Consider the following 15,584-nt stretch of genomic DNA (forward strand, 5'->3'; position numbering starts at 1 on the left):
AATAAACATATTTAACGGCAGCTTTATTAGATCAAGATACTTAAATAACATGAACAAATAATACAAAAAGCCTTGTTAGTAGCTTAGTGAGCGAAAAGACATAAATTTTCAGATTATCAGTATGTTCGAGGAAACAAAATTATATTTATTTATACATATCGTAATTTTTGGTAAATTTTCGCATTAAAATATTTATATATAGCAGCACTGTTATACATGCTTACTACTTTTTATTTTACGGGCTTTAAAGTTGTCAAGTGAAACTGTCATTTGTCAATTGTCAATTTGTCATAATAAATTATTATCTAAAAGACAAGGAACATATACTGCTAAAAGATTACCTGAATACATGAAAAACGGTGTAAAATTTATTTAAGTATTAATTGAAATGGGAAAGTAATATATTATTGTATTATTTTATTTATAAATTATTTATTCTATAATATTTATATTAAAAAGCACTTTTCAATAGGCATAATGAATGGCGCAAAATTGTTAAAAGAGAAAGAAGAAGAAAAATTCGAACTCAAAACGCTACAGAAAGGGGTGAGAAGTTTTCAAAACAATTATATTACCCAGTACTTATAAATTATTGCAAATAGTTTCATTTACATTCTTTTTCAGATAGATTAAGAGATCTTAAGTTAAATGATTTACTTAAAGAGCAGGAAGATATAGAAAAATTTGAGACTGAACAAATTGAAATACAAAATAAGATAGAAAATGACAAATGGATTAAAGCAGAATTAGAAGCAATTGAAAAGTGGAAAGCACTTCAACAAAAAAATGAGCAATTGCTACAAAGGAAACTTCAACAACAAGCTAAGTTGCGATTGGTATGTTACTTTCTATATGTTTTTTTTTGGATTTATTTTCCCTTCCTTAACATGTTAAAGAAAAATATTTAGAAACATAAAATTTCATCAAACTATGTGGATTCTAGTTCTTCTTAGTTCTTTCTTGTGTGGTTTCCAAGAGTTGCACATCTTCCAATATGATAACATTTTTATCTGTTTTTAAATATCAAATGATTCTGTCTGACTATGTCTTAATGTTCTTTCTTTCTTTAATACTTATACAATCTTTTTTACAACAGACAGTACCAAAAATTTTGTATCATAGTGGTGAAATACATTATTATTGTAGTGATGATTTTTTTTAATGAAGTACTATTTGTCAATAATATTATTACAAAAAATAATAATATTACATAAATATATATAGTTCCTATTTGCTTTAAGGAATGGGAAAAAGAGAAAGAAAGGAAAAAAAAAGAAGAAGAGGCTTTAAAAGAAATAGAATTGAGAAACCAAAAAAGACAAGAATTGTTTATGAATAACTTAGAAAATTTTTTAAATGGAGATTCTGTTGAACCTCCGAAAGAGTTACAAATTTTATACGAAAGTAAACCAGGTCATGTCACATGTCCCTTTTTTACTAAAACTGCATGTTGCCGTTTTGGTGATGAATGTTCTCGCAATCATATATATCCTGGTGTCACTAAGGTATATTAAACTAAAATTATATGCTAAATTGTTACAATATTGTTTTTTGTAGGAAAAAGATTCCTACTATTGGCGGAGAGTGCAGAGGAAACCTATAACCTATTACTTACTAGAGCTAAGAACACCATTGCATTTACAATTGTAGGTTGTACCTGCACTACAACAAGCTCTATCTTTATTAAATAATTTAAGCCCTATCTTTATTAAATAAAAATTACTTATAAAATAACTATTTCTATAATAATCATAATAATTTTTAATTTAAACAAAACATATAATACACATATTTATTTAAGTTAATTGTAATATTTAATTTTTGCATATTATTTGTAGATCTGTTTACCAATTGGCAAAGGCCTCCTCCAATATTTACCATTCGGTTCTCTTTAGAGCCACTCTGCCTCTGGGGTACTATCCTGTTACTTTCCTATTCCATTTGTCCTGACCTCTTATCATGTGCCCAGCCTATTTCTATTCAAGTCTTTGAATTTTAGATGTTACATCTTGTTACATTACTTTTACTCCTAACTACAATGTTTTTCACTTTATCCAATTTTTTTTATACATAACATACTCCTTTCCATTGCGATTGCAATTTTGCTTGTCATTTCCTGACTTAAGAGTCCATGACAGGCAACCATATGCAAGGACGGATAATATTCAGGAGTTAAATAGTTTGCTTTGTATGTTTATATGAAGTTTCTTGTCTTTCATAGCATCTTTTAAGCTCCAGTATCTTTTGCAAGCGTTTTTTATCCTACTTTCCATTTGTTTAAACTTATAGTATTGTCTCTTTGTTTTTCTTTGTCATCACTCTTAGGTATTTTGTCATTTTCTTAGGTATTACTGGCCGCAAATATGTTTGGACATTTTGGCTTAGAAAATGCAAATTTTAATGAATATGACACAGATATAATGCTTGAATATGATGACAGCGACACATACAAAGACTTTCGAGATTTCTTTTATGATATTTTACCAGAATTTCAAAAATTTGGGCAAGTTGCACAATTAAAGGTTAGTTAATGTAGATAACATTTGATTTCAGCAAACTTCGTATCCTTTGATAATTTTTATATATTATTGAAAGTCCATATCATGATATTATATTTTTATGGTAAATTGTATTGTATTACTTAAATACAAATGACATATTATATTAAAAATATTTTAGTATTCTGTTTTAGATCAAAAATTATATTATATCACATTAGTATTTTTAACAGTATAATTGTCTTAACTCACACTTCATAATTCAAATTACTTAGGCAAAAAATGTATCTAAGTTGACTTCTTTGGAACCTGTTCATTAATAATAAACAAAGGTCTGTATTATAAAATATAATTACTTGTGACTTTAATAGTTTGTTTAACATAATAACTATAAATTATATACTCTATAATTAGGTGTGCAATAATTATGAGAAACATCTTCGTGGAAATACATACATAGAATATGGTGATGTACGGAGTGCAGTATCCGCATACAGAGCTCTGCATGGTCGTTGGTATGGAGGCAAACAACTTTCTCTCCAGTTCTGTCAGTTAAAATCGTGGAAAAGTGCTATATGTGGTATGTTTTATTTTAAATTTATGAATCTTGTAATTAAATTATTATAATTTTGTCTAACAATATAAATGTATGTTTTCACAATGTCTTCCTTTCTTGCTATTTTACAAGAATTGTATTGATTTGTGCATTTTTTTAAATTATTATTATCTTCAGGGACACAATGGTACCATAAACAACTAGTAGTAACACAACTAGTTGTGGGTTCAATCCTCACTCGATGAAATGGAATATTTATTTAATTTTTTTTTATTTTCATTTCTTCGCTCTGGTATCAAGGGTCAAAACACGCAATGCTTCAATGTCTTAACACTAGGTTCCCTTTACCTATACTGCTGTGTGCGGGATAGAACGTGAAGCTCGCATTTTTAATTATTATATTAAACAATCATTTAATACAATTTTAGGTTTACAAACAAACAGAAGGTGTCCGAAAGGTCGTTCTTGTAATTTTTTACATGTTTTCAAGAATCCTCTGAAACTTCAGCTTGATATGCAAATATATGAGAAGTAAGTTTGAAAAAATAGAACTGTCATTTTGTCGGTTAGTTGTCGGAAAATACTTTACAAGTGAAGACATTAAATGACTCCATATTTAATTAATTCAATTTTTAGAGAGGAGCTTTGTGTTAAAATGCTCTGTCCCCACTTTTCAAAACATTCCGTGTTAAGTGGTGAAACTCAGCACCGCGCTTTGTTTTATCAGAATGAGAAAATTACAATAATATATTTCTTGTACTTATACCTACTTATAAGGAATTAGGAATAATTCCTTAACTGGGAATTGAACCCACAGCCATCGTGTTAGCAGTCAAATAGTGTTTGTGCCTTATAATGATTTCATATTGGTGTTTTAAGTTGTTTGAGTATCATCATCATCATCGTTTTAGATCGGATCATTCATCGCGATCGTGGCGATGGTCTGAATCACCCGAGCGGGAGTTATCTAGAAAAACAACTAAACAAGAAACAGGTAACCATAAAGATAGAGATAAACACAGAAATAGAAAAAGGGGAGCAGACGATAGTAGTAGCAGGCGAAAAAAACGCCATAAACACCGTTCAAGATCTTGAATATAAATGAGATGCTGAATTTTATATTGTTTTTACTCATTCCTTTTACCTGTGTTTTATTTTTTTATTTACATTATTTATGTTACCTTTTCTTTTCGATATTCTATGATGGAGTCAGTTAAAAAATCCAAATTCTAAGCTTAATTTGTATTTTGAACTATTGTAAAATATATTGATAATTTTTCATAATTTGCTTAAATAATCACGAAAGATAAATCGTGTCAATCATTAAAATGTGTTTCCATTATCTTTAAAGAATGGAAACTAAGATTTAAATTTTTAAAGGAGATAAAAAAATACGAGATCGCATCAAAAACATAAATATGAAATAAGAGCTCCGTTATTCGATATTGAACTTGGCTCAGCTTAAAATTTTGTTGTTGTTAAGCCCAAACGTATTTATACATTGAGTATAAATATATTTATAGCGAAATACTCTACTAGATGGAAAAAATCTACTTTTATGGAGTCAAGATACTTCGTTCTCTGCTTTTTATCTGGATCAGAGATATTTGGTATTAAGTCACGGTAGCGGAACTGAACGCCGTGTTTTGTCTTGCGAGAGTGGGGAAGATATAGATGAAAATAATTTAATTAGAAACATTCTCCCGAATACAAAATTCTTCACCTGAAGAACCCAAGAATTTTGTACGATTAGTAAGAAAGTATTAAATATGCTGTTTTCTTAAAACAATAATAACATTAATTAATTTAGAAGACGTTACTACAATTCCACACAACACAATGAATGTTCCTCCACAGTTCCACACATAGCCCAGCGCTGTTCTTGGATAAGCAAGGCAACATTATAGTGTTATCTTGATAATGCTGGATGATGGAAAATAAACGAGTTATAAAACCTTTTATTTTGATTCATTTTTATTTATATCATCTGCAATCTACTAGACAAAATATTATAACAATTAGTAGACTTCTACAAGGTATCAGCTTTACTCCTTAAGGTCTATTTTGTAAGAGATGAGGAGCACAGAACACATTTACTTGATGAGGAGCTCTAATAAACGAGAAAATGTATTTGCCAAATTTAAGAAGACTGTTTTAGCCTCCTAAAGTGCCCTTCATTTCATACCATTTTGCTATTTTCAGTTTTCACATCATAATACACAGTAGTGTTGCCGATCGATAGGCTATCGATATTCTATCGATAGTTGTCCGATAGAAGGACTATCGATATTATAATCAATAGTATCGATTAAAAAGATAGTATCGGTAGTTCAAAAGGGTACAATACTATCGGACAAATGCAATACTATCGTATCGTATATATAGTATCGTATCTCACAGTCAGAAAAGTATCGATACTATTGAATGTCTATGAAACAACAGTATCGATAGAATCTATAGTATCGATACCACCGATTGTTTTGGACTGTGGATTGTATGCTAATTCGTGATAGTATTGTGTATGATTCTTAAGCATAGTTACAAGACCAAATGAAAAGAACAAAAAACATTTTTGTTACATTTTGTTAGATATTTTGGTGAAAAGAAGAAATACTTAATATGGCGTTTTCTAATAATCGAGATTAAAATAGAAGTTAGGAAGGTACTTATATTAAGATAATTCTAATACTATGATGATTGGTGACTACACATGAAAATAGTAAACATCACTGATCGCAACTTAGCATGCGATCGATAGTTCACAACAATCGATAGTATCGATACTATCGATAGTGTCGTAGCTTTATACAATTTATAAAATATTATTATTATTTAATAATTTATCAATTATTTTTTTATAGTAATAGCAAGACTAGCCCGAAAAGTATAATATTTTTTTTTGTCAATAAATAATTAATCAATTCTAAGCTTCTGCTTATATAACTAATGGCACATGATATTTATGTATATATGTATATACTATATACACACTTATGTACAACGTAAACATTCAATATGCATAATAAAAGCTTATATACTATGCAATATGAATAAAGAAATATCTGGCAATATTTAAACTTCTTAAAGATTATATTAAAAAAAAAATATTGGGTAAATTATTTCAATAAATTTTGAGGTACAAAAAATGAGAGTGCGGTATCCCTTTGCCATACAAGTTACTGTGCGTCAGTGTGAGCGCTACGTCCTTACAGGAAATTTGCACCTACACATCTTTATAGGTACAATCGAGCTCACACTATATTATTCAAACAAGAATATAATTAATTGTAAACAAAAATGCCTTTTACCGTTTTGTTTGTATGCTTTATTATTTGTCAATTATTATTTTTTACTTTTGTTTATTGAATTTGGATTGAGAATATTTGTATGTGGCCCCATTATAATAATTTAAATTCAGTTTTTTATTTGATTTTTCAATTTGGTTATCCATAACTTCATTTTGCATGTTAAGCTTAAGCTAACACACTAATTATTATAATATTACTAGATAAATATGCTCTATTACGCCATTCCGTATATATGATGCTATCATATGATATTATATTCATATTTCATAGTAATGAACTGATAGCGTTGCGCTGGACTGTACCGTAGTCCGGTCACACCCCGCACCGATTCCCCGCGAGCCCTTTCGGGGAATCAGTCCGGCGTGAGCGGGTGTCTATGTGCAGACATCAAAATACGCTTTCTGCGCAATTTGCCGCGCGTGCTTCCCATCACAGAACACATTTACTCAATGCTTCCCATTATCAATAACATGTTTGCCAGACTATACTTGGAAATTAAAATGTGACAAATTGTCAATGTCAATTTAATTTGATATCACTTGAGAAAGAGAAGATATATATTTTTTTAAGCTTCTCTAATTTAATTTAATAAAATGAAACGTTTATTTCTGCGTGTAAAATTAGCTAATGGCAAATAAATATTGTAATAGCCAATAGGAGATCTAATTGATATAAAAGAAACAATGCTTCTTAGAAATTTATCTTCAATTTTGTTGGCAAAAAATTTTTTTATTACTTTAAAAATAGTTTCATGCCCATCTTTAAATCTTGTTCACAAAGAATACAGGATTAGTCCTCTAACAAAATATATTAATATTCTTAATAGAACCTTCAGCTCACACTCTATCAAACATGTTAAAGATAAGGGTATAAAAATAAGTTATAAACATATTTCCATTTCACTGATCGATTATTTATAGATTAAAATAATATAATTATATGTGTGCCAAATGCTTTATTGCAGAAACTGATGTATCAAAAGAAAAAATAATACAGACTTTAAATTTTCATTGCTATAATGATGCTTCACCTTTCTATAGTTTACCAGTGAAAACATTATTGCAAATATACAAAACTACACAGAAAGACAAAAAAAATGGTTATTGTGAAAATAGGTTATATTATATTTCTAATAAAATAAAGGTAATGATTAATATCTATTCAGAAATTTAATTTCAGCTGTATGAAGTTTTCAAAAGTTTCATTTAAATTGTTTATAGTGTCAGCCTTTTTTGTTAAGTAAGCGGATTGTTAAAAGAACTTTCCTGTATAATTTATCATTTGAGTGGTTGGAAAATTCCTTAACTGTATTACTAGGTAAGAAAATGACTGTAAGATATATATTTTTAACATTTTAAAAGATTTTTCCATATTAAATATGAAAAAATATTTTTTAAGTCCACATTTAAATATATTTTCTATAATAACAGATATAATACAATTAATTGTGTATAATACAAATGTAGAAATTTCTAGATATGAATGTTTCTGGAGATAGAATTCTCAGAGATTTATGGGTACTGAAATATCATCACAAAACTATAGAAGAAAGATTATTAAGAGTGAAAAATTCTGGTATTGACACTCTCTACCCTTGGATGGTAAGATGCTCGGAAGATATACTGAGCAGGTTAGACATAATATAATTATAGCAAGTTTTATATTGTGCTTTTATTGTATTACTATTTGTCTATTATGGCCAACATGGTTTATCTAAAACTGCAACAAATTTTTAGGTTCATTCAAATAAGTCAAGAAACTAAATCCATTTTAGGAGAATATCAGTCAACTAAAGTATACCTTGCTAGGAGATTAAATACCTCACCAGAAGTTATTGAAGATATTTATGTAAAAATACCTGCTTTAAAAACTATTCGGGTTACTAAGGTACAAACAAATTTTACTAACAGCCACTTTACTACTCCATAACAATCTTTACTGCTGTCATACATATTAATCTGTAGTTTTCTTATGTTCCAGGCTAAAAAATTTATTGATTTTTTAATAAGTGAAGGTTTTGAGGTAGAAGAAATTATAAATAAATCTAGAATATTTTCAGCATCTCAAAATACTGTCAAACAGAGACTTGAAAGACTAAGAAAATTAGGACTAAAGTCAATCAATTTGAATGTTTTATGCAGAAGTCGGAAAGATTTCCAGAAATATTGTGAATCTATTGAAACTATTTCCAAAGAGCAATAATTTTTTGTATATTGGACCAACCAACACTACTAAAGAATTAAATAATACTTAGCTAAGTCTTACTATCATTCTTTTCTTTACAGATTTATCTTCACACTGTAACCTACATGTGGCAGGGGAAGCCTACCTACTAGAGTTAAGACACTTTGTTCCCCACTTTTTGTTGCATTGTCGTATGTTAAGTGGCGGAAATCAACGCCGCATTGTACCTCTACACCAGAGCAAAGAAATGAAAATATTAAAAAAAATCAAGTGGGGAACTAACCTACAACCCTCTTGCCTCTTCACCAGTTGTGGCACATGCGATTGTATGGATGGGAGTGATTGAATGATATATTCTTTAAGAAAAAAACTTCAAAAATGCAAATAAAACATTTTTATTTTCAAATGATAATTATAGACCAATGCACATTCACCTGTGATCATGGAATGAGTCATATGAATGAAAATATTACTGGGTTAATAGTTTTACCCATAATCATTCCTCACTAAGTATAAATAAAATAATTATGGATTTAAAATTGTACAATAAAGATACATGTCTCCAGCCAAACGTAATGTTTGTTAAATTAGTCAATAATGCATAAGCTCAACTCATTCAATTAAGAATTTATTATTAATATCTTAAATAATGTTAATACAGAAGGATTATTATAATGAATCATTAGGCTCTGATGTGACCTCATTCATTCTATACAATTGAATAAATTTTAACCTAATAATTACTAAAATAGGTGTGGCTGGCAATGTATACAGTGAACCATGCAACTCAATTACTTGTTTTAATTTTTAATTAATAAAACTAAAACTGTCAATAAAATTGTGAATATTTTTGTAAATTTAAGTGTCACATATTTATGTAAATATTAACTACCTAACAGATAACATAAAATTACATGGTGAGGTTTGAGTACAAATCCCAATTTAGGAAAATATATCGGATTTATTAATCTACTGGTGGGCACATTGTACACCAGGACCTGTGTGCATATGTTCATCATCATCACTAGCATAGGCCTCTTCACGGCCACGATTTCTTTCACTAGCATTATACTCCATCAAGTTGACTTCTTCTACATCTTCACCAGTAGGCATTACAAATGCTGGTCTTGGGGGTAAAATGCTTTCAATTTTTTTAAGTTGATCTTCAGTAGCAAAATTATTTTCAGGGAAAGTAACATCAAATTTAATATACAAGTTACCTTTTTCAAAAGGATTTTTGTGTTGAGGCATTCCTTCACCTTGAATTCCTTTTAAATCTCCAGGCTTTATCACTTCTCCTGGTAAATGTCTCACTAGAAGGTCTCGTCCGTCTAAATGTTTGACAACAAATTCAAAGCCACAGAGAGCTTCTGTCAATGTAATTTCACGTTCCATGAGCAAATCATCACCTGTTCTTTTAAATACATCATGAGGTTTCTGTTGCAATACTATAATGACATCACCAGGTTGAGTGTCAGGTTGCTGATCTCCTTCACCTCTAAAGAAGATTTTCTGGTTCTCACGCATTCCTTTTTCTACATGAACTTCTAATATCTTAATCTCATTGAGCACTTTCTTTCCTTTGCATTTTGGGCATTTATCTTTATCATTGATAGTTTCACCTTGACCTTGACAGGTTGGACAGCGAGATTGAAATTGCCGAGTCATGTTTGGTCCAATTTGTTGATAAGAAACTTTTAAGCCCTGACCATGACAATCTTTACAGGAAACCACTGCACCTGGCTTGCCACCTATACCTTTGCAAGGTCCACATATAACATTTTTACTTAATTGAAGCTTTGCTGTTTTGCCAACATACATGTCCTCTAATGAAACTTTTAAAGGATGTATAGTATCTTCACCTCTTGCATGTCGTCGGCCTCTACCTCCACCTCCCATCCCGAATATGTCACCAAAGAAATGGCCAAACAAGTCGTCAGATGCAAATCCTCCACCTTGCCCACCCTCTTGTAAACCTTTTAATCCATATTTATCATAAGTTTGTCTTTTTTTAGGATCGGATAAAACCTCATATGCATAGCTTATTTCCTTAAATCTATCGCCAGCTGCTGGATTTTTGTCGGGATGGAATTCTTTTGCGAGCTTGTGATAACTCTGAAATAGTAAAAAATAAATTATTTTAATGGTTGCATTGATCGAGTGATTCTAGCAGCATGCTTGACAAAGACGACAGTTATCTATTCAGTATTATTATAATTTGTAGTTAGGAAACTTACTCTTTTTATTTCCGACTCGCTTGAGCTTCTTGAAACACCTAATATTTCATATAGTTTATTATCAGCCATTTTTGTACAGAATTATAATGTAGTAATTTCGTACAGAATTTCGCAGCTGATGGCTGATGCAAAACGAAGAGAAAGAAATTATTTACCACAGACTAAATAATGTACACACATGTTTATAATTACTAATATATGTTTTACGTTTTATGTAAATACATAAATCGTTATTGAATGTAAAAAGGCATTTAATGAGTAATGTGTATAATTTTAAATTCATCATACTTTAATATTACATTTAAAAAAATAATTATTGATTTTGACTACCGTAAAATAGAATGGATTAAAAATCTTTATTGAAGTGATGATGATAAATATGAGTTAATATTAGTTATACATTAACTAAACAGTAAAGCGTGTTTTTATAATAATTATATATTTTAAAATACAAAAATATGTCAATTTAATTTAGAATATTTGTGGGGTGAATAGATACATTATATGTGGTGAACAGATAAAAATGCTAGGCTATAATACTTTTATAACACTCGAGGGATTGAAATATTTATTTAAATTTATATTTTCATTTCTTCGCTCTTATATCAAGGCAAAATGCGGCGTAGAGGTCCGCCACTCAACACGCAATGCCTCTAGATTTCGGCGGAAAGTGGGGAACGGAGTTTCTTAACACTAGGTTTCCTCTTTCGATTTTGCTGTGTGCGGGACACATCGTGAAGCTGATTTTTATATCTACCACACAATACATGGATAAGCAACAAAACTACTGGTTATTATATTTCTTCTATTTAAAAAAAAAATTCCGCGCTTAAACGATTTTTAAACAGCCTTTGTATCTCTTCCTGAACCCAAGATAAAATTTGGAATCGCTGTTACGTGTCTACGTATAAGATATAGGTAATGTGTTTTATAATTTATAACACTTATAACAGACAGGTATCAAATAAACGGTAAGAAATATAAAGTTAACGTATATACAATAAACTTATATATATAGTATGACATAACTAAAACTATAATTAGGTACATACTACATCATACAAAACATAATTTTTGTTTATTATATAATCATATGAGGGCGCACCTTACAGAAAATTTCTACTGTCACCATGTTTGTAAGAATACAAACATTTGCTTTGTGATACGGTATGGCGCGTTAGCGTGCGACGTTCCTGTGTGCATATTTATGACATTAGGCGTGTGTGAAAGTTCGCCCCAAGCGTCTTAGACTGTAGCAGTTTGGCGTTGCCAGAGGAGGCACTATTCATAAAGATTTTAAGACAATATAAAATTTTATCTAATTCTATCCATAAATTTTATCATATATCCTATTATCTAATATTAAACTGCCTAGACGATATTGTTCTAATATTTCAATCAGACTCTAAGCTCAATGCCAAATAATTGTTATTGAAAAGCTAGATTAGGTACCATTACTTACCTACAAAATAAATGATCTTCCGCAACTTTTTATTTTAATGATTTTTTTTTTGTACTTATTTGGTAATCACTGAAATCAAATAATAATGCATTTTTGAGGCCAGACGTAGCGCAAATGCAAGCATGTGATTGTAAACGCGATAGATTGTGGGTTCAATTCTCACTCACAATTTTCGCTACGGCTCTAGACTAGACTCTAGAATTCAGCGGAATATGGGAAACAGAGTGCCTTAGCATTAGGTTTTCTCTGTATACTCTGCTGTGTGCGGGATACATCTTGAAGTTGATTCAAAATTTTAAATCCTTTTAATTTTAGTTATTTTCATAATATTAATATTTAAAGCAAATGGGCTTCTCCCGCTATTCACTTCATCCAATATCATTTCGCTACTTTGCTCTGTTAAACTTTTACAATTTGATGAAAAAAAAACGTTACGGACAGTGATAATCTTGATTTTATACTTTTTTATATTTTTTTAATATCATTCACACACCCCTTTATGTACTATAAAAAAATATACTTAGATGTGATTTATAAAATCGGCTAGGTGAGATATTTCTAAATTTTGAGGTAACTTATTTTTCTTTAAGTAAGCATTATTTATTTATTCTGTAAAAAAAACACAATAACAATTAAACACAAAATAAGTTTATTAAAAGCAGCAAAAAATACATTGAAATTTATACAAACAAAAATTACCTTGTCTCTAATTTGATGGGAAAAATGAAAAAGAATTAAAAATAACCATTAATAATTGGTCCAACTTCAAAAAATATTTTTTATTAAAATTGAAATGTGTTTTTTGTTTCAACGTTCCCTAGACAAAAATTAACATTGGTTAAAATTATAGACTTATGAAATATGAGAAATAACGTTGCATAAGTAAAGCTACATCGAAATAAGTGCTCAAGAGAGAGGTGAGGTCAATGGATTTGCAAATGTAGTCATTGCGTCTCTACATAGGTCTCTACATGATCTTTTATGTTACACAAAAATTATATTCATTATAATATTACAGAAGTAAAATGTATGAGATCTAATTCTAATTTAGATAGACAATCTGCAGTTGAAAATATTTTGGCAATATGGTTGTTGCAAAGTAAGCTAAGTTTGCTAAGCTGCTGTACTTTGTTCATTATACCCAAAACCATTCTAATCAAATAGAACTTCAGTATATGGTAACGTACTTATTTTTGTAAATTGTACGAGTACGAAAACTCGAGTATTTTATATTATATGTGGATGCCGGTTTCGAATAATGTATCCCGCACACAGCAGGCAACCTAGTGTTAAAACACTCCGTTCCCCATTTTCTGCCGAATTCTGGAGGCGTTACGCGTTTAGTGGCATAACTCGACGCCGCTCTTTGCCTCGACACCAGAGTGAAAAAATGTAAATATAAACTTAAATAAATATTTCACTTCCTCGAGTGGGGATCGGACCCAGAACCGTCGCGTTACAGTCACACCTTTGTGCCGCTGCGCTACGACGGCCTCTATTCTTCACAATTAGTATTTTATTTAATTAATAGGTAAAATTATAGTACGTGTTGATATTCTTTATAACAAATTTTAACTATCTAAAATATTTTTGATATAACATTTACAATTTCAAAAATAGATTTAGTATATTATATTTTACTTCCGGTACGCCGTACTTAAAAGCATTTTATGCTTGATGTCTGTGTCTATTTGTATTAAATTAGCGGATATAAAAATTAATTATATTTCAGCAGTTATTATGCAAATAAAAATCAGATAACAAATAAAACAGCAACGTATAAATTCAAATTACAATTTAAATGAACATATCTTCAATAAAAAAACTGCTTAACTGATGTTAACTTTCACTCAAAGCTGAATCTATCCAAGATTATGTCAAATGCGTAACCTCACGACCTCATCTACACTACACCAGTCACCAGTAGTTCCCATCAATCCATCGACAAAAACTAGCTAATAAACCTTTCGAGTGATTGTGTCATTCTAATTTGATCTTACATAATAATACTGTTTAAGTGTGGAAAACAATACGCTTTCAATAATTAATAATTATGTAACTAAAACAAAGAATTATCATTTACTATAAATATATTGTTTTTTGGAATTTATGCAGGATGTACCTATGTGATATGCAATTGTCGTCCATCGTAGGCTTCAATCGGAAAAACAATAATTACTGAGCATCTTCCATAGATATAAAAATACTGAGTTTTTTAAAGAGAAGAAATAATAAAAAACCAGCCAGGCTCTAGTCGGACTCGATCCCTGAGAATCTGTATCGATTATTTATTCAGATTTACACTGTATCCCGCATACAGCAGGGTAAGCAGAGGGAACCTAGTGTTCCTTAGTAGGGGAACCTAGCGAAGAGTGAAGAGTTTAAAATATGAAATATTTAATAACATATAATACTAACTAAATAATAAAAAAATAAATAGATAATAATGTTAAAACGGTAAAAGTTTGGGCCATACTTTCGAAGACAATGGTTGTAAATGTAAATTGATTTTCCTAAGGTCTTTTTAAAAATTAACTTCAAATCGTAAAATATATTTGTTAACGCGATTTATGTCGGATTAAATTGTTATAGGCGATAGGTATTTGTACTACACAAATATAAAATTCATATTAATCAAAATAAAATAAAAAGTTGTTCAGTATGGTGACATCAAATCATTTAAAATTTAGGCTCTCCTAGCACAATGGGATATCGTGGACTGTAATTGCGATGGTTGTGAATTCTTTTAAATTATTTTTATTTCCACGAATTTAAATTAAATTATAATAACTAAATTAAATTATTATAATTTGGATTTTTTTTTTATTTTTACATATTTACTTTTTTTACCGGAGGGAAAATAGAGTGCTACTCAACGCGTAATGATTCGGATATGGATGGAAAACCGTGAACGGAGGGATTCCACACTATGTGCTTACTTGCTGCTTCGATCAAAAGGGTTGAAATGTTATGAAATTCACGATCCCGATTCACGATGATACACGATGAGTCGGCATAACGGCAGACTTATACAAACATAGGAGTGAAAACTTAGACTATGAAGTAACAATCAAATTTTGGCATGTCTGATACAGTATGTGTGTTATATTACACACATGACCAGTTTAATAGTGTTATTAATTACGTGATACAATTGTCAATGTTCTGTACAGGTACTAAGTCGCGTTATGTAAAATCGAGTTTGTATCCGGCTGCGACCTCCAGAAGGTCTTTAGCTATGGTGAGTCTCTATGCATCGATGGGGCGAGGTGGAGCGGGCTCTTCTCCGGTATTGGAAGTGAAAGTGAATGAATGTCGGCGGCTTAATTAGAGAGGACG

General features: G+C 30.1%; 3 protein-coding genes across 3 annotated transcripts; 2 read left to right on the plus strand and 1 right to left on the minus strand.

The window, feature by feature from the left end:
* Positions 1-239: 239 nt before the first annotated feature.
* Positions 240-4,173, plus strand: LOC146541523 (U2 small nuclear ribonucleoprotein auxiliary factor 35 kDa subunit-related protein 2). The gene is made up of 8 exons (XM_085187302.1): positions 240-396; positions 473-546; positions 625-836; positions 1,242-1,505; positions 2,346-2,522; positions 2,913-3,078; positions 3,483-3,585; positions 3,966-4,173. Exons 1-8 carry the CDS (start codon positions 389-391, stop codon positions 4,147-4,149), a joined length of 1,188 nt encoding a protein of 395 aa, XP_085043428.1. The 5' UTR covers positions 240-388; the 3' UTR covers positions 4,150-4,173.
* Positions 4,174-6,886: 2,713 nt separating this feature from the next.
* mTTF (mitochondrial transcription termination factor) lies at positions 6,887-8,626 on the plus strand. The gene is made up of 6 exons (XM_085187314.1): positions 6,887-7,229; positions 7,327-7,505; positions 7,583-7,679; positions 7,839-7,992; positions 8,099-8,249; positions 8,343-8,626. Exons 1-6 carry the CDS (start codon positions 7,046-7,048, stop codon positions 8,562-8,564), a joined length of 987 nt encoding a protein of 328 aa, XP_085043440.1. The 5' UTR covers positions 6,887-7,045; the 3' UTR covers positions 8,565-8,626.
* A 299-nt stretch (positions 8,627-8,925) lies between these two features.
* LOC146541525 (dnaJ homolog subfamily A member 2-like) lies at positions 8,926-11,093 on the minus strand. The gene is made up of 2 exons (XM_085187285.1): positions 10,784-11,093; positions 8,926-10,661 (listed from the first exon to the last, which is right to left on the minus strand). Exons 1-2 carry the CDS (start codon positions 10,850-10,852, stop codon positions 9,516-9,518), a joined length of 1,215 nt encoding a protein of 404 aa, XP_085043411.1. The 5' UTR covers positions 10,853-11,093; the 3' UTR covers positions 8,926-9,515.
* Between the last annotated feature and the right edge of the window lie 4,491 nt (positions 11,094-15,584).

Source organism: Heliconius melpomene, chromosome 1 (assembly GCF_056956725.1).
Source record: "Heliconius melpomene rosina isolate 202511_hmr_F chromosome 1, ASM5695672v1, whole genome shotgun sequence".
Taxonomy (NCBI): domain Eukaryota; kingdom Metazoa; phylum Arthropoda; class Insecta; order Lepidoptera; family Nymphalidae; genus Heliconius; species Heliconius melpomene.